Below are 26,368 nucleotides of genomic sequence, written 5' to 3'. Positions count from 1 at the left end.
CTTTGGGAACCCTGAGAACATGAACACACACACACAAACACATACACAGACAGAAGTGATATATTTATAATTTCATTCTCTTCATTTAACCCTTTACCAAGACAGAATGGGAACTAGTTCTTATTTTCAACTCCACTCTGATCAAAAGGAAAGGAATGCAGAGAAAATGAATGTATCACTCTGAATCCTTATCCTTTCATTATTAGATCATGCCTGGACACGGTGGTATGGCTACTAGAGCATCCTCAGGTCATAAATCGTATTTTATAGTTAGAAGAGAAGCCCCTCTGCCCCCAGTGTTACAGTGACAGTGTTCATACTCTACCTCCTCCAGATCATCCAGTTCCTCCAGGCGAGTTCGGACTTTCTCAGACACAGCAGAAGATCCTGGACTGGGTGCTTTTCATACACAAATATTGAAACAAATGTCAGATAAAAACAGCTGTCTGTTGATGACAGAGGACACCTGACTGATGAGCTGATATAGATTTATTAATGTAACTCTCAGATTAATTACAAACCTCTTTAAATCTGACATGGTCTTTTATGGCATGGGTAAAATTACCAATTTTATATATACGAGCATATACTTATGACTGCAATAATCTCTATCTATCATGTCTTACCTTTTTCAGAGCCCATGAAAAGATTCTACAAGGGAAAAAAAGAATGATTATCCAAGAATAGATTAGCTGTGTAAATGTAAACTATTAAAAAAATTTAAAAAAACATCGGGTAATTACATTGTTGTTACCCTCGAAATTCTTGCATAAACACCCATATGTTATAACATTAAATAAGAAATAACCAAAAAGTTAGTTCAAAATAAGAAAACAGTAACAAAATGTATGAACGACATATAACTTACTATAGAGAGTTTTTCAGTTGTGGTGAATCTGGTCAGGATCTCTCCTCGCTTCGATGACCACGGCTCAAAGTCTGCTCCCACCGAAACTTCCTCATTCTCCCTCTTTTTCCTCCCAAGATCCTGAAAAATGAAAGCACCTTAATTTATTCTTTATCAAAAAGTCAAGAAGATTTTGTTAGTTTGTTAAAAAACAAACATGCATGTTTCTTGCAGTGGGCACTGACCCCTGCTGATGCACTGCGTGACATTATCGAAGCCTCACTGGCTGAGGCTGCGGCAAACATGGACAAAGGGTCTGTGCCATCCAGCATGGAGCTCAGAGGATCAGCAGGCACCGAAGAAGAGGAGGAGGACGAGGAGGAGGTGCTGCCTTTACGAGTACCTCGGCGAGTCTTGGTGTCTGTCACCTGTGATGTGATCAGAGGGTTAAGTAAGTGAAGGTTGACAGCAGAGATGTCACGATGAAGGTAAACATCAGCAGGATGCTGATACCATTATAGGCTTGAGGGGATGATAGTCTCCAAACTCCACCGTCGTCACCTCTGAGCGACATCTCTGCAGCTCTGCATCATAGTCACGATCACGAGAACGCCTGATCACGAAAGTGACAGGAGAAGACAGGGAGGGGAACTCCTTTATTGTTGGCTTGTTGTTTATATGGAACAAACAGTGATTTTTAATTATAATTAATACTAAAGTTAAAATCACATCATAATCTTGACTTGAAAATTAATCTTGAGCATTCTATCTATTAAATGTGATGTGCAGTATAACGTTGACAAATGGCAGGAAGTAGTGTTAAAGTGACTAAAATTCCTATTTTGAAAAAACCTGTTGACATAATGGTTTACAAGCAAAAGACACGCATGCAAGAAAATGTGCCAAATATACAGGCATATTTAGTTGCATGGGTACGCTTAAAATATGCACAACACGTTTAAACCCAGCATTATTTTATTTTTATTTGAAAATCGCATAATTTTACATGGGAAAACATCAACTCACCACTGCACGGCGGCCATCTTTCTTTAATCATGTGACAATTCTGTACTTCCTGGTAACGTCAAATTAGACGATTTTATTTTTTTCGTCTAAACGTGGTTAATAAAATTATAAGTATTATAATGATAAGTAAAAAATGAATTAAATTCAAAAGTAAGGATTTATTTATTTTTATAGAGTCAGTGTTGATTTAGAGACGTTTAATGATATTTACACGGATTTAAAAACCTCATTACCCAGAACACTTTGCGAGTCCCTGAAGCGAATTCGTTACCAAAGAGCTGATACAAAGAAGATACTCTTCTTGGAAACTATTTCTTCTTTTACGAGGAATGTTTAAAGTACCTTCTGTTTTCATACAGTCAGCTTTCTAATAAAGGAAGCACGATTTTCTACATATACAAAATACTAAAATTTGATGTTAGTACATTAAATCGTTTACAGTTAAAAGAAAAACAACTTTTTTTGGGCGCTACATCTTTACAGCAGACGATCTTTCCATGGGGCAAACACCCGCTGTTTCCTCCAGTCAGCAGACCTCTGCTAACACTTTTAGCCTCAACATGAGCTGACCGCGGTGCAAAAGACTGTTTTAGTCCCTTCACCTGTACAGGTAAACTACAAGTCCCACTCGGTTTGGTTTCTATTAAAACAGAGACTAAAATGAAGGTGTACTGATTACGATAGCAAGTTGTTAGCTAGGTGACCTAAGGCATATTAATGCAGGATAGATGAGTTCACGGATTGGTTTTCCAGTAAAACTATTTATTAAATTACAATAATCGTGAAACATACTTTTATATGAGCATTCTCTTGGTTGGTCTGTGTCTAAATACTTCGGCAGGTCAGATATTTCTCGGCAAAAAGCCTAGTCAAAAATGCAATTAAAACAATTTACCAAGAAATCGTCCAAAAATGACTAGAAGTCATTTCAGAGATAGCTAAAGAATGAAGCACAAGGATGACCTTAATTGTATCCAAGAAAGCAAAAATAACCAACACTTACCCTTAGTTCTTGAAAATTATCAATTATAGCACACATAGCTAGTGTATAACCATGACAATAAATAAAAGCGCTATGGTAATAAAAATAAAGGCAACAGTGTTTGTGCAAGAAATAAAAACAAATTCATTCAGTAGAGTGTCTTTGCTGTCACAGCTTTCTGATTAACATGATTTATGTATGTTTAGTCCGTAGAAGCTGAAGAAGCCTTATCTGTGTAATCAATACTCACTTTCTAAGAATAAAGAGCCAGGATCAGGTGGCACTTAATTTCCTTCATCTTTCACCTTTGCTGTTTCCCTCTTACTGGGTTACAACTCTTCATCTCTCTGCAGCTGACATGTCTGCCCTCAAGCTCTTAATGTGCAGTTAATTATTAACAACAGTTGTTGATTTGTTGGGGTTGAAGGAGATCCTTCATCACCTGATAACCCTGACCTCCTTTTTTCTCCATAATGAGATGCTTCTGAGAAAGCCTCACTTCTTACAGCTCCGTTTGGAGGTTATGGTGAGGATGGAGACTTCAGCGATGGTCAGGCTTCGCTACGAAGAGCTGCTGTTTTACGCAGCCTGTGTTTGTAACAGCTGGTGCGTTTTCCTCTGTGTTTGTGTTTGTCTGGAGGGCAGAGTGTCCAGGAAAGGAGGAGGAGGTGCAGGTGTTGGCATGCGTCAGGGCTGCAGGCGGCAGCTCTCCCGGGCCATGCTGCGCTGGTGTCGTCCCTTCTGTCCTTCCCGAGGAAGAGTAGGAGAAGGATGGGGCAACAAACTGTGGACCAGCAGGAGGTTCCTGGAGCTGTGGACTTACAGCAAGCTCCTGCTCAAGTCTCTGTTCTACAACAGCCTCAACAACTCGGACACGCTGCTGGATTGCGTCTTCGAACCAGTCTACTGGATTGTGGACAATGTGACGCGCTGGTTTGGCGTAGTGAGTTGACCTCTCTTCACCTTCTCTTCCTCACCTCCCGCCCTCTCTCCTCACCATCAGTCTTTTCCTCTCACTTCCAGGTGTTTGTCTGTCTTGTCGTCCTCCTCACAACGTCTGTAGTGGTGATCGTCTACCTGTATGTTTTACCCACCATCTTCAGCACCTACCCTGCACACTGGATCGTCTGGCACCTCTGCTGTGGCCACTGGCTCCTCGTCATGGTGGTCTTCCATTACTACAAGGCCACCACCACCTCTCCAGGTCACCCACCCAAGGTTAATGACCTTCCAACCCTGAAAACCATGACTTTAATCTCAGACACAGAACAGACATATTTTTGAAAGAATATTAATAACACAGTTGTCAACAAAGAATTTTTTATTGTTTCAGGAAAATATTACTATTCCCTCTGTTTCGATCTGTAAAAAGTGTATTTCACCAAAACCTGCCAGGACGCATCACTGCAGCATCTGCAACAGGTGAGACCAACTACACAGGACGACTGTTTGTTAAGCCGACCACTGAATTTACTCTCTGCCATTTGTTCCTCAGGTGTATTTTGAAGATGGACCATCACTGTCGTATCCTTAAAAAAAAAAAAAAAACACCAAGCAACGTCTTTCATGTTTTGTAATTTTGAAACCTTGTTCATAACCTTTGACCTGAACGTAATCTGCAGCCTGGCTGAACAACTGTGTCGGTCATTTCAACCACCGCTACTTCTTCTCCTTCTGCGTCTACATGACCCTTGGCTGCATCTACTGCAGCGTCAGCAGCCGGAACCTGTTCCTGGAGGCGTACAGCGCCATAGAGGTGAGGGAGAACCAGCCAGAACGTTCTGATGATAACTTGCATTTAGTTTTTTTTTTAATTTTTTTTAACTGCAGGTTAATGATGAACAGCAGGATGGAGAAAAATAAAGACTGTTGTTGATTTAAAATGTCACAGGAAACTAGAGATGTGAAAGTGATCTCAGGTTAACTTCTCATTCCAAGTAGACCAGAGTGTGTTTGTTCAGCAGATGGTGGACAAACAGCCTTGTCTTTGATTACTATCAGGAATATTTAAGCAGTGTTTTTCTGAGGGAGAATTACATCAGAAAACAATGGGACATGAAACATCTTGAGGTCAGCTTCAAGGCAAAAACAACTGTGTGTAAACCAGTGGTTTTCAAAGTGAGGGGACGGGCCCCAGCCAGGGTGCACTGAGCAATAGGAAAGGGGGGTTTGCTACAAGGCAAATTCATTTTAATTTAATTTAATATCATTTTTAATTGGGACACTGATTTGTAATGTTATTAGCAGTTTTGCAGGAATGTGAGTGTTTAAAAAAAAAATCAGTAGAAACAAAAGCCTGAACTTTTTCTCTGTCCTGTTCAGAGTTATTATGAAACTCCTCCTGCTGCCGACACCTTCAAAACAAACACCGATTACAAATGCATCATTTACCTCTGGGTGCTGACCAGGTGACCAGGAATTCATCTTTCTTTTTTTCATTTATTAAATAAGATAAATGAAGTTCAAACAAACCCCTGTCCCTCCCTCCCTGCAGCTCGGTGGCGGTGGCTCTGGGAGGACTCACCCTGTGGCACACCATCCTCATCTGCAGGGGAGAGACCAGCGTGGAGCGTCACATCAACCGCAATGAGACCAAAAGACTCAGGGAACAGGGCAAGGTACTCACAAAGAACAACATACTGTGTACTGTATATGTATGCACTTTGGAAACTATTTTAGACAATTATAAACTACCACAATTGTTAGCTCACTGTTCTGGTCTGTTACAGAGGTTCAGAAATCCATATCATCATGGCACAATGAAAAACTGGAAGATCCTTTTTGGGGTTGAGAAACGGAGGTTAGTTCAAGTCCTAGTACTTTGAACTTTAAACGATCCCTAAACCCATCATTTAATTCCATAATTTAATGATGGGAATATACTTTACCAGAGGTCTGCAACCTGTGGCTCCTGGACCACATGCTGCTCTCTAGCCCCTGAGAGTCACTGACACTGGGTGGATTTTATCTAGTGGTAGAATGATAAATATGGTGATAAAATGTGGGTTCTGTTACCAAATGTTAAAAAACAAGACCATTACATCTTGATTTTTGTTTTTTAGTCACTGGGTCACACGTGTCCTGTTTCCATCTGGACATCTGCCCAGTGGTGATGGTATCGTGTGGGACTGCAGCTATACCAGGAGAGACCCCTTGGCCATCTGACCTCTGCAGTCTGCATCACAGGGACACATAAGGAGACAACTGACCATTCATCACATCAGAGGCAACATAATCCTGCATCATGGTATTCATTTAGACCACCTGGTTAAAATATGTTTTTTGAAACGCGCTGCTGGACAGTGTAAATTTTATTTTGCTGTCTCTCGTGTAAGATTTGCAGACAAAAAATTATTTTGGTCTGCAAAAAACTCCAACAATTTTTTCCAGTTACCTTTTGCACCATCATTAAACACATCATAAAAAGTGAGTGAGATTTGGACTGAGTGATTGGTGATAGTGCAAAACTGAGTCACTTCAAGAAAACTCCTTCAAGAACCGGGAGCAGAAAATTCAACGTGAACTTGGAGTCCATGTTGATTTAAACTGAACCTGTCGATTTGAAGTGGACCGCGTTATTCCTCTACGTGGTTGCATTGTGAGTTTCCTGAAAATTGGACCAGAGATTATTTCTGGTTTTTGGTTTGAATTTTGGGCTGAATTTACACAGGATGTTGTTATTTTTTGTGTCTATTCATTAAATGCCCTTAAATTATTAAGATAATTTTAATTTTATATATATTTTACATTTGCCTGAATTTATTGATATTTTGCCATGAAATGAACTGACGGAGAAAAGTTTACAACTGTAATGTTTTGACATGTGTGTGAGAGACACAGACCTGAACTATTCCTGTGCCAAAGAGGAAAAAAAAAAGAAGCAACATTTCTCAATGAGTCCATTGATATGTTTAACAGACTATTCAGGCCTTTTTTTAAACCACTCAAATCCTGGTTTGTAGATTCAAACTTCCAACTTTTTTTTCTTTTAAATAATTAAACAAAAAAACCCCAACTGTGAATATAACTGTGACATATGGCTGTGACGTGGACAGGGCCGCGCTCCTGTGTTTGACTGTCTTTTATAATTTTAGAGTTTGTGATAATGCTGCTGTTTTTATCAGTTATGGGTGAATAAAATACACACAAAAATGGTCAGGGTCATTCTTAAGGACTTTAATGACATCTTAAGTTAGACATTGACATAATAATAAAAATGTTTTTCAGTTGTCAGACACAAGGTGATGAAGAGTCAACACCTGCTCAGCTGTTGATCAAATACAAAGGCAGATTTGACAGAAAATACCATCAGTTCTCTCTTCATACTACAGAACAAGGTGCATCGAAGAAACATCAGAGTCCTTTGTTGAAAATCTGACAAGACTTCTATTTCTTTATGATGAAGTACATAAATACCAACCAGGGTTTACTTGGCACAAATTCATATCAGGATCTCTCTCTAGTACATGAAGACAAAGTTAAGATACACAACTTGTACTTGTTAATATATAAAAACTAGTCATTATTTTGTTTTTGTATCGTTGGTAATTGCTCCACACTCAGTCCAGTCTCTTTTTTGTGCATTGATGAAGATAAAGGCAATTGATATGAAAACACTCAAGCTAAAAGAGGAAGGAGGAACAGGAACAGGAGGTGAGTGAATATAATCACCTTCCTCCAGGACTCCCTACAAGGAACCTGTGAAGAGAACATGAACATGATTCAAGACAAAGATGAATACATTTACCACTCTACACAACTTACCTCAAAATCTTATTACAAATACTATGCAACACATCAAGACACATAAGTGCATATAGCATGGAACATGTAATGACATTTTGAGCACACCAGAGTTTAAAACTAGAGCTGCAACTACTGATTATTTTTTGTAATCCATCGATCCGACTCTCACCACTCTCCCCGAGCCCGAACCGCCTCCCTCCTCACCAGCCTCTTCTTATCGTCCAGAGGTTGAGCTAGAGCTCGAATCACACGAGCCCTGAAGGGCAAAATCTGAAAGGATTTACACATTAATAAATGATATACTTTTGTGAAGAGTTTTTTTAGGATTGATTTATTATGGGACTAGAGGTTTTTTTTCCCAGTTCTGGGAATAACCAATATATGAACGGAAAACTATTTTGGTCTTACCTCATGTGTGGGGAACTGTGAGAGAGCATGGACGCACCGCAGAGAAACAATCTTTACTTTCTACAGGAAATATTAGAACAACATTTGGTTAAAAGACAAGGATTAAATGATGCATTAAGTCATGACCTAATGCTCAAACTCTTACTCCATGCAGAAATGTACATTTTTATCAGAAATGTGAACAGCGCCATGCATCATTGTCACTAACCATGGCTGGACTGGAGATCAGAGCCAACAACCTGCTGACCAACGCTTCCAGCTGTTGGATGATAGCAGGAGGTGGGTCAATGAGGACGGGCTCCAAGCAGGACAGTGTGGACAACTGGACTCCCTGGTCAGGACACGACAGCGCCTCCAGTAACAGTGTCAGTAGCTGGGCAGTGAGAATCAGCCATACAGAGTGAAAAGAACGGTCACTGTTTAAACATTAATAAATCAATGCAGTTTCCTGTTGACTCACTGCGGGCAGCTCTGTGATTTGGACCTGCTTCGGTAGTTGATTAACTATGTTGGACAAGGCCTTCAGGTAGTTGGACTTTTTCTCTGGAGAAAAAGAAAATTTCATCACAAAAATCTATCAATGTTGGAAGAAGTTGCTAACACAAATTGCTAGCTTGGTGTTTCTAGTCTTTTCCCATGGATCTCTACATGTATCTTATATTTGTTTTACGTTTTTTTTTTACCTTGCGGAGCTGCATTGAAGCCCTGCACCAACTTTGCAGAATTCTCACTAAAAAACCTTTGACGGTACATAATCCGAATGTCAGCGTGACAGCGGCGATTTAGGACGTCTTCTGAGTCGCACATGAGTAACGAGAAGCCGTCCGCTGCCATTGGACCCAGATCAGAATCATTCAGCAGAGAGAAAAGCTTTGGGAGAATAAAATGCAACAAGAAATGTAAAAAAAAATAAAAATATGTTTTTGTTTTAATTTCAAGTATTTATGTTGTAATAAATATAATGTAGGTTTGAATTTGTTCACCTTGTCAGTCAGAGTGGCCGAGACAGGATGGTATCTGAGGAGCAAAGCTTTAGCCACCTGAGGACAAAGGCAACAGTGTCACTACCAGAAAAACACTTTTTTAAAAGACTAAACTAAAGTCTCACGGTAAAAGTCCGTACCCAGATTAGGAGGGTAAAAGCTTGGGTGCGTACAGTCGAAGATGTGGAGTCCAGCTCTCCACACACTGTCTTCAACGTACTCTGGATTAAACTGTCCAGAGCTTCTCCTGAAGAAACCAGAGCAAAATGTGTTTGTTTTTAAACGTTCAAAAGTTCAAATAAAAACAGGTGACTCCGGACAGAGCTCTGACTACAGCACCGACCCTGTGGATGTTTGTTGACCAGTCCAGAAAAGCACTTGGCAGCAGAGGTGAAGGAAAGGTGGTGGCTGCAGGTGCAGCTCATCTCCTCCAACTGTGACAACAGACGGTTCATCTGAGGAACCTCCACCTGGACACAAAAAAAAAGGAAATACCAGAAATTATTTTGAACTTTATATTTACAAAATTTAAATAATTTAATTTTCTAACGTGCACTTACACTGCGAGGCAGTGAACACACACAGCCCATGAGCAGACAAACCATCTGAGACTGGCTCCACGACTCCCCCTATCGTTGTGAGGAAAAATTACAAAACACTACCATCAAGTTTATCACATAACATAATAAAGAGGAGCATATTTCAATAAGTCATAATGTGAGTTGGATGAATATATAAGAGACAGGAGGTAAAGGCACACAGGGAAAACTCTCTCTCTCCCTGTTTTATATAAAACATACAGACCTTGAGCAGCTGGATCTGCGAAGGGAAGGAGTTGTCGGGCAAAAGGGAGACGTCAGCGTCTAAGAAGAGGGAGACAACCTTTTTTGCTGTCTCTGCAGCCAACCTGGAGAGAGAGAGATTATGTTGTATGTCATTAATTAAAACAATAATTTGAAAAGTCAGTTAAAAGTCGTTAAACTCGTTAAAGTCTTGTACTGACATTGGCTGGAGCCTGGAGCAGGAAGTACTGACGACAGAGACCATGGCAGACAGGACCTGCTCATCCAGAAGAGGACTTCGACCACCAGAGGACTTCTCACCTGTTTCATTCAGAACCAGAAGAACCATGGTGACAAACACAGACAGCAGGAAGTCAGAATCTATCTCCAGTCAGCCAGTCTGCTCACCCTGCAGCGCCCCCTGAAGGGCCAGTGAAAACAGCCGTGGAAGGACGGTTACATGGAAGCATAGCCCCGTCTCCACCGTGTCTTCCACCTGCTCTGCTATCTTCTGGAGGCTGTGACAGGTGGAGACCACCTCCTCCACTGAGAAGCTGATGCTCCCTAAGAATCAGAGAAATTTTACTTAATCTATTTTTTATTTCTGTTGATTCAAACAATCACAACCCGCTGCAGTGACTTCCTCTGAACCAGCAGCTACAGAACACGGTTCACCTGTATGTGCTGAATTCAGAACCTCCAAGAGAACAGGCGTACTCTCCAAGACAATACTGGGCTGCACTGACACTGCAGCCAGAGCAGATAAACACCGCTGCCGCACTGCATGATGGGAATGCTGCCCAGAGGCTGCTCTGTTCTTGTCTTGATCCATAGGCTCTGAGCAAAATAGCATTAAAAATAAGCAAAAAATAAAGAGAAATGGACCAAAATGTGAAAAAACTCAAAACAATTAAAAAAGTTAAAGTTAACCAAACAAATAACTAAAAGATAACCTTAGCACCTCAGCTTAGAACCTCTATCAACGTAAAAAAGCAACAAAAGTATAACCTTAGCACCTCAGCTTAGAACCTGAAGAAATTTTAAAGGTAACCTTCCAAAAAGCAAAAATCCTTATCCTGACTTCCTTAATGTTAGACAAAATGGCTAAAATAGAAATCCAAACTTTATTTTTCTATCAACGTAAAAAAGCAACAAAAGCTAACTATTAGCCAAAGATAACCTCCGTTAGTTTTGCCAGATAGAGCTTCAACATTTCACTCACCAGAAAATAGTTCTGTTTTCAGCCGTGGGATGAGTTTGGAGATAAAAATGTCTGGATGCAGCTGAGCCAACGCTCTGGCTGATTCTACCACAGCCAGACTAGAAGACGGAGCAGGTTCATCAGGTTAAAACAACAGGCAGAGATTGGTCAACGTCAACAACAACAATAATGAAACTGACCTGACGCAGTCGTCATCTTCAATCAGCAGCAGTCTGATCAGGTGATCTACGGCCACGTCCACGTCAGAGTCCAGCAGCAGACCTGATGGAGGAGAGGACACGGGGTGATAACTGTGTCTTCAGTGTGATGTGAGAGTCAGAGGTGTTCTGTCTCACCTGTCTGCTGGGCCAGTGAGGTGAGCATGGAGGTGGCGGTGATCTGCAGACTGGAGTTATTCTCTGACAGAGCTGAGAACACCGTGCTACACAGAGACTCTCGCATGCTGACAAACACGCTCTCATCTAAAGTGAGAAGAAAGAAAAGCAAACAGATAATGTTGGAGTCAAGGATCAGTGTGAAGGAGCGAGTGTAAAAATGACATCAGCACTGACCGTTATCAGGAGACTGACTGGTTTTAACTGACTGGAGGAACCGCAGCATCACCTCCAGTAACGTCCGTCTCTGGGAACACTGGACCAGAAAAACAACAACAGGAGATAAACTGTAATGTTAAGTAAAGGTTCATACTATTTCAGCCACATCAGAGTGAAGATGATCGTACCTGTGTTCTGTTACTGTACTGTTCAATAAGTGAAGGCATGGCTGCTGATGTAACGATGTGACTCGCCCTGATGGAGGCGCTGCAGGCAGCCTGCAGCAGTTTAGCACTGGGCCACACCAGCTTCAGGTCAGGCTCAGACAGGTGATGTTTGCAGTCTGGAACAATGTCACAAGAAGACACACACAAGCAGAAAAACACATGGACAGAGACACACACACAGAAGCACAGACAGTTAAAAATAAAACACAGCAGAAACCAAATAAATTAAACTATAATTAATTAAGTTAAATGAAATTATATGACAGGTTTCGAGCTTCCACCTCTGAGAACCAGGTCCAGGAAGCTGCTCAGAACGTCTTCAGACTCTGAGCTGAGGACAGAGGAAGACACACAGGAAGTGAGTGCGGTGAGAGCAGCCAGACCAGCAGACTCGATCTTCTCACTGGATGTCTGAAAGACCTGCATTCAAACCAGGAGAGAAATCAGGTTCCTCAAAGATCAATCAGCGCATTTTTATAAAAGATCGGATTTTACTGAAATTAATTAATTTGATGTGTTTTTAGCTGCAAAAAACACAAGGAAATCTCATAATAACAAAATCCTAATATTCATCTTAAGAAACAGCATTTGATGATCACGACCACAACAAACCTCTCTGCGTAGTGATGTCCACAGACCATCCAGATATTCTGCCAAGTCTTTATGTTCGTAGTGTGTTACACAGGCAGCCTGCAAATGACAAAACTGTCAGTTTTCTGCTACACTCTGCTTTACATTCATACACCTTCTTCTGAGTTAAAAGAAAAAAGGTCTCACCAGAGTCTGCAGAGAGTCCAGCTTGGCACTCTGAACGTCTGAGTCTATCTTCTCGATGAGGAGAGGCAACAGGAACTGAGAACAATGATCAAAAACACGTCTCCATTAAAACTTGCAGGATGTCAAATGTTGACACACGTTACTAAAGAAAAAGACAGAAATAGATTTTTTTTTTTTTGTACCTCGGCGAACTTAGGAGTCCCGGTGAGAACGGCCCTCAGCGCCTCAATCAGCTCCTCTTTGGTGATGCGGTGGGGGTCGTTAGGAGGCTGCAGTGAGAAGAAGAGAGGAAGATGATCTATAAACAGCTAAACATTAGCAAATAAATGATGTCAAGGAAAAACAATACAATACAAAGTAGTATGGGTTAGCTCAGACATAGCTACAGTTTAAGTGATGCAAAAAATACAAAATTAAAATTCTGGAAGAGTGCCTGCATCTGCTCCAGTAAACAAAACAAAACAACAAAAACACGTGTTTTTGTCACATAAGGTTTGTAAATTTGTAAGTGAAAGATAAAAGCTAATCACAGAGACAGCATTGGCTCTGACGTCACTGACAGAAAACATGTGTGAAAAGATGAGGGGGCATCATCCTCATAATTGTTTTCAACGTGGTTCGTCTGTGGTCACAGGAAGTCAGTGATGACATTTCGGTCTGTGTTTCTCTCTGCTTTCATCAGCACTAGAACCACAGCAGCAGCTGAACAAACACACTGACTTACGGGGGTAAAGTCGATGGGGAAATAGCAGCCTGTCACCTCAAACAGCTCCTCTGTGAATTTACCTGTGACACAAAACAGGAAGTGCAAACAATACGATTTAGTAGTTCCAACAAATTAGAAATGTTTTTTTTTTAAAGTTGCCAAAGGCCTTACCCAGATCATAACCTCTGTAGATGATGTTCTTTGCAATCTGAAAGGCCAGCAGCAGGTTACGAGGATCTCTCTCACCATCCATGGACTGAACGAAGCCAAAGACAAAGTCTGAGCCTAAACCTTTTAACTCTGTGGATCAGACATACAGGAAATTAATTTCACTTGAATAAAAAATGAAGGCCTTTTCCAAGATAATCAGAAATGATTGCTGTTGAACAGACACAGCAAAAAGGACATGTGAACATGAGGCAATGTTCTGAGAGGTTAGCTTCAGGATAATACAAGTACAAATTTGTAGAAAAAAAATCAGAAAATACTTCAGTGGTTCTAGGGCTCTTACCAGCTTCTCTGGTCTCCATCAGATTGATGAGCATGTTATAGACACATGATCTCTCTGCCAGCATCAGAGACTAAAAAAAAAAGGAAATAGTTCATTACATTTTATAAAAAGATTTCTTAAAATCTTACGTATATATGTGTTGTATTTTAGCCCAACGCTAACTCTCACCTGCACGTGAACATCCTGGAACAGGGACCTCAGCATGGACACAGCTGAACCAGGAGGCAGCATCTTACATTTACTCTGTAAAACAACATAGATATTAGTTATGTTATGAACTTCTATAAATAAAATATATGAAGGACACAGATAACACAGGGGGCGAGGTAGGCGCTGACCAGTGCTCCGAGCCCCTGTAGGACTGACGAGGTGACGACATAATGGTCCTTCAGTCTGTTCTCATAAAAAGCTATAAGAACTTCCACTGTGGAGAAGGGGAACAGAAGAACGGGCAAAGCAACTGTGACTCACTGACAAAGAGAGGAAACGTTGACAACAATTGACCACAGAGCCATAACAGCAACACTCTGTACCTTCTCTCTCTGTGAGGTTACCATGACATCTGTTCAAAACCTCAGACAGCAGCTGGATTCCTCTGGCTCGAGTTTGAGGCTGAGAGCTGGTCAAACTCTCTCTGTAGTGGAATGAAAAAAAACACACCACGTTATCACCTAAACGTGCTACAGGGAGCGCCAGCTTTTTGATTGTTCATAGTGACACTTTCATTGAGCAATAAGTAAATAATCACAAAGAAAAGTAGTTAGGTAGTGGGATCATATGCATTCTTGCGTGGAAGATGGAGCTATTTGTTTTATTATGATAGGCTCAACCTTACTCTAGTGCTTCCACCAACTGCAGAATGGCGAACTTTCCCTCTGTGACACCTGAAAATTAGATAAAAAGTATAAATATGTAAACTTCAGAAATTTCGACTAGTAGCCGACAATTTGACCCTGAACCTGAAGTTCAAATGTCCAGAGTTCAGCGACATGCGTTCACGTACACAAACGCAGCAGCGATCAAGCTGCTAGCTAAATGAGACTACAGCCCAGTGACGTGACAGCACAACACAAAAAACAGTATGCCTAATTAGTAGAATGGCACAGTAAGTTATATTAAATTGAAGTCTGTCATTAGGTGGCAGCACTACACAGGATGTTGTTGCGCCCTGTTAGCTAGTCGCAGCATCATGCCGCTACGCTAGAAACTGTGCAGCTATGAACGTTTAAGTTACTCTGAGTTTATCTAAAAAATGTACGAGCGACACCTATTTAAACGCAAACTTTAAATTACCCGTAGCTACTTCTTTGGCTTTATTGTCCTGTAATCCAGAGACAAACTCTTCCACCAAAGACGGCAGCAAAGAAGTGTCCGCAGCCATCGTGCTTCTGTCACTTTGGCGATACTGCGCAGGCGCGGAAGTTTAAAACGAGTGTCAAAACGTATGGGTTTTTTGGTTTCAGCAAAACAATAAATGTTACTGATTAACCTAGTTTAACGTGCAATTAAAGTTTATTATGATATTTTATGATCTTTGGAATGTCTTTTGCCTTTAATATGAAATGTAATACTGCAACTTTTCGATGATGCCTTTAGGTGCTCTCCTATGGAGTTGGTGGCATTTTCACGTCTGTTCTATTCCCCCTTTTCTTTTCTTCTCTTCTCTTTTCTTCTCTTTTCTTTTCTTCTCCTTTCTTATAAATAATGTGATATAATACGAGTACTGAAGAGCCGCGTTCTTCACCTTCAAAAAACATCATTTTGCCTATTATGACGAAGACAGGATTCTGAAGTGACAGATAGAGGTTATGTTAAGACTTTTATTTATTTTTATTTGGGTTATTTTCCTACAGTATTAAGATGTATATATACATTTTGTGAGGAAACTTCTGACCTTGAACTTTCTACTTTTTTTCATCAGAAATAGACATCTCTTTATTTGCTTTGGTTTATGTGACGCTTTCCTCTGGGTGTATGTGAACGTCGCAACGTCGTGTTCCCAACAGCGCACGCGTCTAAAAGTTCTGTAGTGTTTCTGCCGCTGTTGAAGAAGAAGAAGCAGCAGCTCGGCAGATAGACTCGTCTCCATAGCAGAGGGGGAAGTAACGTTTTAGGGGATTTAAAAAACGAAACCCGGGTACGACGTTTGTGAGCTAATGCTGTACACGGAGAAGGACGTACAGCAAAGTTTAACTACACTTAGAACACCCAAGGAAGAGTGAGCGTTGAGGAAAAATGGGTTTGCTGGTGTTGTTTTAGTAGCTTTAGCTGACTGGCCCTGTTAGCCTGTTAGCGAGGACGGAATGTAGGAAGGAAATTGTTGGTGGACAAGTGTCTAGACAAGTTGTATAATAATACATCTCTGTGAGAGTTATAACGTCATAAAGTTTTGCAAAGTTCTTGCTCTTGACAGTTTAAAAAAATATATTTTCCAAGAGCTCTTAGTCTTCTGGAGTCGTTAACGAGCATCCAGTCACGTCCCGCAGGTCTAGATCACAATTCGATCTCTAGTGTTCATTGAGTTACGGATGACATATAGAGCCCTCGAGCCACTCTGTCTTATTTTTTCGTCCGTGATGATTATAGTCATGATGATGATGGAGCCTTTGTGGGGCTGCTGAGACTTTTTGATCCGTTCTGAGGAGTCAGACCATGGGAGGATGTGTGGGAAGATATTGGGAGGGCTGGGATGACTCGCAGAGCCGAGGATCATCCAGGAACGGTGGACGAGGAGGTAAGATCTCCATCTCCCTAAGACGTATCAGAGTAGTTATACTAAAGCGTGAATAGTGCTTTTCGTGAAAAATGCTTTAATACATTATTTACACTTCACACATTAACTTCTGACCTCATTGTCAGTGGAATAAACCACAAAATGTTTCTTTCTACACGTTTTTATGTTTGCAAATATCTGGAGTTCAGTCATAGTTCAGTCGTGGTTTCTTTTAAATGAGTGATTGGCAATATACAATAATAATAAGAATGATATATACAGTATATATATTATTTTATTTCAGGTGTAGTTTAGAACTAAAATTTTACTTAAACGTTAGAAATTACATAAAATAAGTATCTAATTATACTTTATTGAACCAATCTAAGTTTAAAATGGTGTGCTCTTCCGCTGCTCTCTGCCTGTAGGTGTCTGTTAGCTATTAACAATTAACTATTGGAATACCAGTAAAATGGAGATTTTTTTCTAAAATAAAACTTGAATCCCTATGTTGCATATTACATGTGCAAACATGGTTTCAACCAACTGTGTTTGGATGTGGTCCACTCCGGCATATCAAGTGACCTCTTGTGCTTAGGTTTCAAGGAAGGTTCCTCCTTCCTTGCTATTGTTTTGTTTCTTTGTGGAAACTGGACAACTCTACACCCAAAGTCACACAGCTGAGGAAAACAACTGTTTTATACATCATTATTCAAAGAATGTCTCTCACAGTAAGGGATATAAAGTGAAGTGTGACATAAAAACATATATAATATAATGACACCTGACTAATGCATTCTATCTAACATAATTTTTGAAATCCTGATGATAGATCATGCAGATTAGACCTCGTTTCGTGACATATTGTTTGCAGTGGTGATCATACCCTGCCCTCACCTGAATGACTGATAGGATTGGTTCAAGCTCCTTGAAAACCCTGAAAAAGATTAAATGATGGAAGGTGAATGGATAAATGAACCTTGTGAGGAGAAGAACTCCTCTGCCTACTTCATTGTCACCTACTGTCAGTTCATTGAGGCTAAACACTATTTAGACACTGCTCTGGTCAACCGACATTACACCTGTAACAAGGCTAGTAATTTTCTTGCCCAACAATTTAAAGCTTTACATCCAGTCCCACAACAGTGAGTGTCCTGTGTCTGCTGCTGGTGACAAAGTAGATCTGGGGAAAAGTTATTTGGAACAGTTAGCAACATTGAGGGATATAACTGTGACCCTTAAAGCAGACTAGGTTCAGGTCTAGGCTGAACCCCTTTAATGCATAGTCAAACTTAAAATACCGTCTCAATGTCTAGCAAGTGTTTGTGGAGGTTCAACCTCAGGTCAGTGGCCAAGCTCGTGTCAGACTAGTAAAATCCACCAACTCTATGAAGATCCGTTTTGGGTTTTTCTCTTGCATATTATACTTGATTTATTGTTGATTTATCTCCAATAATCATGACTAAATGTGATTGTTCCACAGCTATGCTTGATTAACAGAGTTAAAATCTGTTGTTTTAAAGACTTATTTTTACATGTTTTGATTGTGATACATGACTGGAGTAAATGTTTTATTTACAACTAGACTAAACTAAGTGATGCAGGCGCCGGACAGATGAATCGTCTCATGGCGTGATAGCAACATCAGTGATCTTCAGCATCTTCATGACATAATGGCAAAACACTAAATCATCAATGTTTTTGTTTTAGTTCCAGTATTTCCATAGCTGTGGAGCTGTGTTTACAGAGACTGTCAGAGGATATTAGTGTCTGTTATTCATTAGGATGCAGAATTCTTTTAGCCCTCTCCCTTACTAATTCAAAATTTGTCTTCGTGTTGACCACAACAACACTAGATTTTTCAGTAATGATTAATAGGAGGAGAACAGGGAGACATTTTAACCCATATCCAATTGGAAGAAGCATCCTGTATTTACTGCTCCTTTAAAGTATTTTCTTTTTTTTTTTTGTTTCTTGCCAATGTGATGAACAGCCTATTCAAAATCAAAGCCCTCACAGCTGAGATTTCTTTGAGTGTGGTGGTGACTCATGATAATATCCTTTCCTGATGGCTATCATTTGACACTTCCTGTGACACTAGAGTCTGATCAAAAAGAACAAGTCCCATCGTGTTCTGCTGCGTCATTCGCCGGCTATTTTAACAGGACTGAACCCTCTCAGAAATCCCTTAATAGAGAACCGTGTGAAAAGGAAAAGGTCAAGTACAATAGAACACAGCAGCTGTAGTGGCTATAATAATTACTGTCTGGGAGGTGGGTGAAAAACTACAGGAAGAATAAAAAATGGGCTTCTGAAGCTTCTGTTAAAAAATGAAAAAAACTCCTTGAAGAGAGAGCAGGTTATTTTAGACACAGACTATTACGTTAATACAATGGATTTCTGTAATACTATGTTTTGGTGGTCACACTAGCTGGTTCTTACTGTGATCCAGAGAACAGATTAATCATCTCTTGTTATACAACAGCAGTAGCTGCACTTTAAACATATCAGAAGAAAAAAACTTCCAGGAAGTAAGAAAAGGAACCAACAAGTTCTTGTCATTGTCTGCATGTGTTTGCTAAGACAGTCTGCTGGCGTTACCCCAAGATCCACTTTATTTGTAGCCCAGCTTTAGCTTCCTGATTGTTGTTTTGTGTTGGTACATGCTACAACTAAATAGTCTATCTGAACTGGCGAATTTGAAACCAACATCGTCTGTCTTCAGTCCTTCAGTTTTACTGGATTTTTGTCAGGTCAAAGTATTTCTTCGATCATAGTCATTTGCTAACATGCAAAACTCTATCAGGAACTTTTATTAGCAAACAGGTAATGTAAATTTGTCTTGTTGAAAAGAAAATATTTCCTTTTGGAAAACGCTGTGTCGTCAGGGTAATGAATTTAAATTTAAAAACATAGACGGACCCTAATGGTCATGGCTGACCTGTTTGTTTCTGTTCTGACGTACCCCACCAAAAAATTCCTCCCTGTGAACTTTGTGCCTCGTTTGTGACTCATCTCCTCAACGTTCATAAATATGACACACTCTAATGGCACCTGTTCATAACATTGTCCCTGGTCTTTGTTTTGTTCTACTTAGAGTTTATAGAAAAGTAATTAATCACCTCCTTATGATTATTATTATCATTATTCTGCAGAGCATCAGGCTCAAAGTTAGTTAGATATTGATAAGAGCTAAGAGAGTCCAAAAACAATGGGGGAATTCTGTTTTTCTTTTCACGTTTGCTGGTGTTGATACTGCAGCTTGTCGGCTCTGTGAAGAATATCCTTGATAGATATCTGAGAAGGTGTCGGGGAGAGATAAAGAGCCAGAGTCAGATCTGTCACACGTCAGGAGGAGACAATAAAACTCAAGCAGGTCGCAGTGTTGTTCACAACAGTGTGCCATGTTAACAGTATTATTTAACAGAACTGTTTCTGAGAAAGCAGCTCTCTCACCATTGAAAATGTGTACTATATGGGTTTATTATCATCTGCATCATTTGGATTTGTAAACTTTACTTTGTAAATCCCAAAGCGAGAGCCAAGAAAGATAATGGCGACATTGTTGCCCCTAGATAAAAAAATTTCTGCTTGCAGCTGAACCGAGAACAAATACTTGTGAAAGAATACTTGACATAGTTTTCCAGCACTTTTCCCCTGTGACTTCTGGGTTAGTTGTTTCATTTGGGATTCACGCTGCTCCCAAGTGCTAATCCTATAGCAGGCCCCGTCCTCCTATATTACTCTGCCTGAGACGCCTGCACTATAAATAATTTGTTGGAAAGAAAGGAACCCTCTTGGATGTGGCAGCGTCTCCTTCAAGCTCGTCTCCATTTCCTGTCACTCCTCTCCTCAGCTCCTCTGCCCTGCAGACAATTTGCAAATAAGCTGAGGCTTGTTTCATACCTGACTCAAGAAGCTGCAGAAAGAAGCTGCCTTTTTTGGGAATAGTTAGTTTCGAAACAGGCCTCACTCATTAGTAGATTTATATAGACGTGTGTGGCCCTCTACCTAAATTAGCACTCTAGTGTCTTAGGAGGCTGTACCTTTACACTAATGGTGGGAAGTAAAGGTAAGGTTACATAGATGTTACTTTAGCCTAACATGCTTCATGCATTTTGCAAACTCTGAATGACCTCCTAATTTTAGATGGGGATGACACTGTAGGGTGGGGTGTGATGTTCGCTGTCTCTGGTGACAGCTAGCATTTCTTTCTCTGCTGGCAGCTCTGTTTATCGCTACTGGGAGATGAAAGCGCCGGAAACTGCGTTGTGTCATGCGTGAATCAATCTGTCTCTCGTCTGCATTCTGTGGATTACATCTAAATGTTTGAGGTTCATCTAGATCCTTTCATTCCAGCCCATTTTGCTGGTTGTAAGCAGAGTAGAAATTGTACACGACACCATTCCAGATATGTTTTTTATATTTAGGACAGCAGAAGAAATGTTGGGTGAGGTCAGTGATTAGCTGTGGCTAGAGGTCCAATGGCCTAGTTCTATATTTATTTGCATTTAAATGTGACTGATTAGAACTATTGGTGTCACTGGAAACAGATAAAAAAAACAACAACAAAAAAAACTCTAGCACAACACAAATGTGGGGTTCTAGAGACCTTTTAATAACAGATGTTTCTATCACAGGACGGAATGAACCTCTAAAGAAGGATCGCCCCAAGTGGAAGAGCGACTACCCGATGACAGAGGGCCAGCTGCGGAGCAAAAGGGACGAATTCTGGGACACGGCCCCAGCCTTCGAGGGTCGTAAAGAGATCTGGGACGCTCTGAAAGCTGCTGCTGTAGCACTGGAGTGCAATGACCATGAGCTGGCCCAGGCTATAGTGGACGGAGCCAGTATCACACTGCCTCATGGTGAGCACTGAGAAAAAAAAATACTGTGCACAAAATCTCATGCTGCTGACATAAGGTACCAAATAGTTCTCTTTTTCCCTTACCTCCATATTCCAGGTACTCTTGCCGAGTGTTACGATGAACTTGGTAACCGCTACCAACTGCCTGTCTACTGTTTGGCTCCACCTGTCAACCTCATCTCAGAACGTGGCGATGATGATCCCAACGACAGCCCAGAACCTCCTGTAGCACCTAAGAAAGAGTTCCAGCTCAAGGTACTAGTGGTTCCTACGTCAGAGAGAAATACTTCCAGGTGTTTTTTTTTTTTTTTTTTTAGGAATAAGGTTTTGACGCAAACCTCTCTGGTACAGACTACACCAGACCTGCATTAGACACACTTCTTTAGAACGTAAAGACCCCAACATTAATGTTCATAATTTACAAGCCACACATGCTACGAGCTTGAGTTCAAATCTGAGTTTCTCCCCTTTTTTTGTTGTGTGTGTACTCATTTGACGAACAAGTTCAAACTTGTCCTCCGCAGGTACGATTGTCCTCAGGTAAGGACATACGTCTCAGTGCCAGCATGGCCGACTCCATAGGTCAGCTGAAGAAGCAACTACAGGCCCAGGAGGACATTGATGCCACCCACCAGCGCTGGTTCTTCTCTGGGAAGCTGCTGCCAGACAAAACCCGGCTGCAGGACACTAAGATCCAGAAGGACTTTGTTATCCAGGTCATTGTCAACCCTCAGGCTCTACAAGCCCACAAGACCCCGCCCACTTTGTCTGAATAGCTGAGGAGAAGTCGTTCAACTGCAAGGATGGTGTGAGGGTGACGGACATTACAACAAAGACCACAGTGCCTGTTAAAGTGGCAGTCCAGATTTTCTGGTGTTTGTTTGTTTGAGGTACGAACAAAGTTCAGGAACCAGCCCAAAGCCGTGTCCCACTTTATGGGCTGTAGCCAGTGCTGTATGTTTGAACTGAGGCAAAGAAAAACTGAATTGTCAGTTTCAGAACGTGTTTTTGTTCTGGATTTAAACTGACTTTTGCTGAACTAAATAGAAAAAAAACCTCTTAGCTTGTGGTGACACAACGGCTGCCTTATCTACAGATTACTCGATAAATGCGTTTAATTCACTTAGATGGATAAACACAACATAATTTAAACAAAGAAGTCACTAACTAACGCTCTACTGACTTTTGAATGAAAGAGTGAGTTTTACCCAAGGAGACACGAATGTCGAAAAAGGCTTTAGGGCCTTAAAAGTTAAAACTTTAACAATAGATAAGATATTGTTAAAGCCTTCTGCAGTTTAACTAGTTTGTCACCTGATATGGTGAATTTGTGATGTTTTCAACACTACACCTAACGTCCCAACACGTACAGGACGTTACCAATAACATGTCAGTACCTCATATAAGCACCATTCAAAATATCAGAACGATCCCTTTAATGCTGGATGAATGCTGGAGGTACAGGGAGAACTACAGTAGGAGAGGGAGAAACTCTAGAGTGCTGCTTTCTTTAATTGTATCCCTGGTCGTTGTAGTTTTTGAGAGAATCCAATCAGCACACTAACAACCTGTGGAGACCCTGTCCCTCCACACAGTGTTTTTGTCACTTTGAACTATTTAACATGAAAGCAGAACTTGTGCTAACGAGCAGCCTTTCACTCTTGGACTCTGTCCGGCCTCGGCTGTCTTTTCTCTGCTCACACGGTGACTATGTGCCAACGGAAGAAACGCAGTAAAAAAGGAGCACATTTCTACTTTGGACAAACACGTTCTCTTCCATAGACACAGGAGGTGGGAGGAGAAAGCAATGAGGGAGAAGACGAGCCCTGACTTTACTGGTTACCCCTGAATTTTGTTTCTTTTACTGAGGAAATATTGTCAATTGAGCTTTTTTGCACATTTTGAAGATTATTTCTTTGCTTTATTGTGGTTGTTGTGTGCCTTCTACACAGTGAAACACAAAGGTGTTGGTCAGTGTCCCGGCACGTGTTAGTTTTACCACTAAGCTAAGCCCTAAGAAGTGTTTTAGTCAGGAAGTCTTGGATCGACCTGAGCTGTAACTATTGCCTTCTTTTGTAATTTTTCCTAAGAAAAAAAACATCAGTGTGTGTTTTTGCTAAAGTTATAAGTACCCCCATGATACCTCTCAGTTTTACCAGTCTCACTAACAGCACCGTCCATTTCATGTTGTCAAGGTGAGACTAACTCTTCCAGACCACCAGAGGGAGCTATAATTAATTATTGTCCCAGTGTTTCAGGCCTCCCAATGAAAGATTAAATGAAATTTGTTTTTGTCTTTTTCAGTGGAACATTTGAAAGAAACGAGGACTGTGATGGATTTTCATAAACCGTTAATTTTGTCTTAGAACTTTTAGACTTAACTTTATACCAGTACCTGATGGGAGTATGGGTTCCTGACCGTCCATTTGAGAACCATTGCTTTAAATTACTTGTCACGTCTGCACACGATGTGTGAAAATCCACACCAGCGTTAAAGTATCAGCTGCATTTTTTTAAATACATAAGAAAGAATGAGATACATGGAGTAATAAGTTAAAAGTATGTATAACAACGTTTCAGTTCCATTATTTTGCTCTGTTGGTTTTCGTATCTTCAGTCGTTAAATTAATTTCGAACCCGTCTCTGTAGGAGCAGCAGGAAAATCCCAGCCAGCATTTTTAAGTCTCTCCTTCTTCCTGCATACTTAGCCCCACATCCCCCCACTGGGAGAAGGATGATACAGAAAGAACCCTGCTCCTCTCATTGTTTCTAAAGCCTTCAATTTCCTCCCACAGCCTCCAGTGATGACTTTAAAAACAAAGATGTCAGAATCTACCAGTCTGTACCGTAGACTACATGTAAGAAATGAGGTGAATTCATTACTTGTCATTGTGACACAACTGACAACAAAATGTGACATCTGCTTTTAACCCATCACCAAAGGTAGCAGGGTGTGGGGACAGTGCCATGTCAGTGCACCTCAGTGGTAACTAGGCAGCTGATGGACCCAAGTCCACTTCATTAACTACCAAGCCACCACTGCTTGGACAGATCCAGCTGGTGAGGAGAGAAAGGCTTTAACTTATAAAGCATGAAAACACTTTCCATAAAGTAGTTTATGGTCTTATTTTCAGAGTGCTTTTGGGCTGTCTTGTTTTAATTCCAACCTTTATGTTGTGTTTTTCTCTAAATTGGAATGAAGCTGAAGATTATGTGAAAGTTCCAGTTCAGGACATAAACTCTTGATGACAGCTCTGTCTTAAATCAAAGTTAACTATCTCACCAGAGATCAACTGGTCATGTCTTTCAACATCTGTTGCTTGAAAACTATCACAGATTTAACCACAGCTGTTTGGTTTTATTCACTTCCAATCTGTTCCTTCCAATCTTTTCATTTTTCAGTTTCGCAGTGTGACATAATTCCCTTTACTCCCTGTTATCTTACCTGCTGATCCAAACCCGGACAAGCACATTTCTCTGTACAGTACATGCAGTACCTTCAGCCTACAGCTGACCTCTGTGACTCTAAAGATATAACTAGTGCAGGTACAAACTGTGGTTCATGTGTTTGTCTCTGTTATTTATCATCTTGGCCCTCTTACAGACTTTCATTTGTTCCCACATTTACGTATAAATATCCATCTCCAGATAAGTTCCTTAAAGGCCTTCTGATCGCCTTTTTGAACATATAACACGTTAACGTTATAAAAGCTTCAGGAGAAATGGATGAAGTCATTCAATTGCAAAACAACTTCATGTTAGGAGTCTAACAGCAAAGTCTGCATGTAGCCGCGTTACTGTTAGTCACACACAGCGTCCAATAATTTGCAAAAAGAAATTCTGATCAATGTGACAGGCCAGAAACTAGAGATCAAGACTGTTGACTCTTCTCAGAATTGTTTATTTACAACTTTAAAACCAGTCATAAAAAGCCACATTTTCTCTGAATTCCCTTCTGTCGAACAAAGTGAGCCACTTTTGCAACCTGTTGGCCGCATCTATTTCTTACACACAGCCCACAAAACTCTCATTTTGCACTGTAGCAAAGCCAACCTCTCTCCTACCAGCAAGTGTATAAAGAACGTCATAAGTAACTTATAGAAGCTACAACTGAGTGTCGTTCCAGGATGAATGTGCCGTTTCTCCAACTTGATATTTTTCTAACTGAAGCTTTAGTTTTATTTTTTTCTCAACCTATACCACAATGACAAATGTAGCAAATGAGTTTGTTAGCAAATTATTATTTTTTTTAAATTATTGATATAGATGTCCCTTCCTTTTTAGCACACTAGACAGTAGTGAATGGATGTTATTGTTATTAATACAATTCAATATGATGTATAAACATAACAAAAAGAATATTGCAGTAGCCATCAAAGGAGTGGCAGAGTTTTTAATAAAAAAAAAATTCACAAATATGATTGAATCACACCAATAAAAGACAGTAGAAATATTTTTCTTTTAAATCCTTCAGACAAGATATGACGGTCAATAAAATGTTCCAGAAGTCATTACATTGAGATTGTTGCTGTCTCAAACAAAAACAATATTTTTCTATTTTATTCTTTCTATATCACAGAGTATTTGTTGTAATAAAAGAATCTGTATATTTACTTAAATAAACAATTTAGTTGTCTTATGGTTGTTTCTTGATGATACTTGACACAGATTATTTTACCATGTGTTAATTTATCTGCTGGTCACCTTTAAAAATGTTTAAAAATTGTTAAATTAAAATAAACTCTTGCTAAAAGATGTAGTAGTTAATGCATTTTTTAAAAAAAAACATTTTTGTCCATTTTTTTGTCCTCGATTGTACGGAGCCCCTTAAAGGACATGGGAAAAAACGTTTCTGGTGCTCATCTGTAAGGTTATTGTGAGCATCAGAAACTTTGTACTATTGAGTCAGAAAAGGCAAAATAAATAATAAATGAATAAAATTATCACGGTGAGTTTTCAGACGCCTGGATAGAGATCTTAGAGGAGACGAGGTTCGGCCAAAATGTTGTTTATTTATTAAAAAAAGTAAAATTCTGAT

General features: G+C 40.2%; 4 protein-coding genes across 5 annotated transcripts in view; 2 read left to right on the top strand and 2 right to left on the bottom strand.

Annotated features, from left to right (window-relative positions):
* Nucleotides 1-1,987, bottom strand: part of vps35l (VPS35 endosomal protein sorting factor like) — a 7,954-nt gene extending 5,967 nt beyond the window's left edge. Inside the window, exons 1-7 of the mRNA XM_017034009.2 lie at nucleotides 1,874-1,987; nucleotides 1,361-1,460; nucleotides 1,093-1,275; nucleotides 869-988; nucleotides 627-651; nucleotides 326-399; nucleotides 3-11 (exon numbers count right to left, since the gene is read on the bottom strand). Coding sequence (XP_016889498.1) covers nucleotides 3-11; nucleotides 326-399; nucleotides 627-651; nucleotides 869-988; nucleotides 1,093-1,275; nucleotides 1,361-1,460; nucleotides 1,874-1,890 — 528 coding nt within the window. The 5' untranslated portion in view covers nucleotides 1,891-1,987. The remainder of the gene's footprint in view (nucleotides 1-2; nucleotides 12-325; nucleotides 400-626; nucleotides 652-868; nucleotides 989-1,092; nucleotides 1,276-1,360; nucleotides 1,461-1,873) is intronic.
* A 163-nt stretch (nucleotides 1,988-2,150) lies between these two features.
* Nucleotides 2,151-7,009, top strand: zdhhc16b (zDHHC palmitoyltransferase 16b). 2 transcript variants are annotated; one of them, XM_008314808.3, is made up of 10 exons: nucleotides 2,151-2,483; nucleotides 3,501-3,798; nucleotides 3,879-4,073; nucleotides 4,189-4,277; nucleotides 4,351-4,379; nucleotides 4,478-4,611; nucleotides 5,178-5,263; nucleotides 5,350-5,473; nucleotides 5,585-5,655; nucleotides 5,918-7,009. In XM_008314808.3, the coding sequence occupies exons 2-10, from the start codon at nucleotides 3,538-3,540 to the stop codon at nucleotides 6,018-6,020; spliced, it is 1,092 nt and encodes a 363-aa protein (XP_008313030.1). In that variant the 5' UTR covers nucleotides 2,151-2,483; nucleotides 3,501-3,537; the 3' UTR covers nucleotides 6,021-7,009. The 2 variants fall into 2 exon arrangements, with proteins under 2 accessions (XP_008313030.1, XP_008313031.2); XM_008314809.3 differs by lacking the exon at nucleotides 2,151-2,483 and having other exon boundaries at nucleotides 3,132-3,798.
* A 7-nt stretch (nucleotides 7,010-7,016) lies between these two features.
* mms19 (MMS19 homolog, cytosolic iron-sulfur assembly component) lies at nucleotides 7,017-15,196 on the bottom strand. Its single transcript, XM_008314807.3, has 31 exons — nucleotides 15,044-15,196; nucleotides 14,586-14,634; nucleotides 14,284-14,384; nucleotides 14,089-14,174; nucleotides 13,919-13,993; nucleotides 13,751-13,820; nucleotides 13,411-13,539; nucleotides 13,258-13,319; nucleotides 12,716-12,802; nucleotides 12,534-12,608; nucleotides 12,369-12,446; nucleotides 12,038-12,176; nucleotides 11,718-11,872; nucleotides 11,548-11,626; nucleotides 11,332-11,457; nucleotides 11,176-11,257; nucleotides 10,997-11,094; nucleotides 10,450-10,611; nucleotides 10,183-10,338; nucleotides 9,996-10,095; nucleotides 9,797-9,899; nucleotides 9,553-9,621; nucleotides 9,336-9,462; nucleotides 9,133-9,239; nucleotides 8,993-9,049; nucleotides 8,693-8,879; nucleotides 8,470-8,552; nucleotides 8,218-8,382; nucleotides 8,010-8,069; nucleotides 7,771-7,871; nucleotides 7,017-7,553 (listed from the first exon to the last, which is right to left on the bottom strand). Exons 1-31 carry the CDS (start codon nucleotides 15,129-15,131, stop codon nucleotides 7,523-7,525), a joined length of 3,087 nt encoding a protein of 1,028 aa, XP_008313029.1. The 5' UTR covers nucleotides 15,132-15,196; the 3' UTR covers nucleotides 7,017-7,522.
* A 575-nt stretch (nucleotides 15,197-15,771) lies between these two features.
* Nucleotides 15,772-25,961, top strand: ubtd1b (ubiquitin domain containing 1b). The gene is made up of 4 exons (XM_008314806.3): nucleotides 15,772-16,484; nucleotides 21,104-21,331; nucleotides 21,428-21,585; nucleotides 21,855-25,961. The coding sequence occupies exons 1-4, from the start codon at nucleotides 16,403-16,405 to the stop codon at nucleotides 22,104-22,106; spliced, it is 720 nt and encodes a 239-aa protein (XP_008313028.1). The 5' UTR covers nucleotides 15,772-16,402; the 3' UTR covers nucleotides 22,107-25,961.
* The last annotated feature ends 407 nt before the right edge of the window (nucleotides 25,962-26,368 follow it).

The sequence above is a fragment of the Cynoglossus semilaevis genome, chromosome 8 (assembly GCF_000523025.1).
Source record: "Cynoglossus semilaevis isolate Cse_v1.0 chromosome 8, Cse_v1.0, whole genome shotgun sequence".
Classification (NCBI taxonomy): domain Eukaryota; kingdom Metazoa; phylum Chordata; class Actinopteri; order Pleuronectiformes; family Cynoglossidae; genus Cynoglossus; species Cynoglossus semilaevis.
Note: the sequence above shows the minus strand (reverse complement) of the source record. Positions and strands in the feature narration are given on the sequence as shown.

Coding starts and splice junctions, on each gene's coding strand:
- zdhhc16b (XM_008314809.3), top strand. CDS start 3,334: ATGCTTCTGAGAAAGCCTCACTTCTTACAGCTCCGTTTGGAGGTTATG. Junction 4,074..4,188: donor CTCCAGGTCACCCACCCAAG/GTTAATGACCTT, acceptor TTATTGTTTCAG/GAAAATATTACTATTCCCTC. Junction 5,656..5,917: donor TTTGGGGTTGAGAAACGGAG/GTTAGTTCAAGT, acceptor TTTGTTTTTTAG/TCACTGGGTCACACGTGTCC.
- mms19 (XM_008314807.3), bottom strand. CDS start 15,131: ATGGCTGCGGACACTTCTTTGCTGCCGTCTTTGGTGGAAGAGTTTGTC. Junction 13,821..13,918: donor TCCAGGATGTTCACGTGCAG/GTGAGAGTTAGC, acceptor TTTTTTTTTTAG/TCTCTGATGCTGGCAGAGAG. Junction 8,383..8,469: donor AAATCACAGAGCTGCCCGCA/GTGAGTCAACAG, acceptor CTCACTGCCCAG/CTACTGACACTGTTACTGGA.
- ubtd1b (XM_008314806.3), top strand. CDS start 16,403: ATGGGAGGATGTGTGGGAAGATATTGGGAGGGCTGGGATGACTCGCAG. Junction 16,485..21,103: donor CAGGAACGGTGGACGAGGAG/GTAAGATCTCCA, acceptor TTTCTATCACAG/GACGGAATGAACCTCTAAAG. Junction 21,586..21,854: donor AGAAAGAGTTCCAGCTCAAG/GTACTAGTGGTT, acceptor TGTCCTCCGCAG/GTACGATTGTCCTCAGGTAA.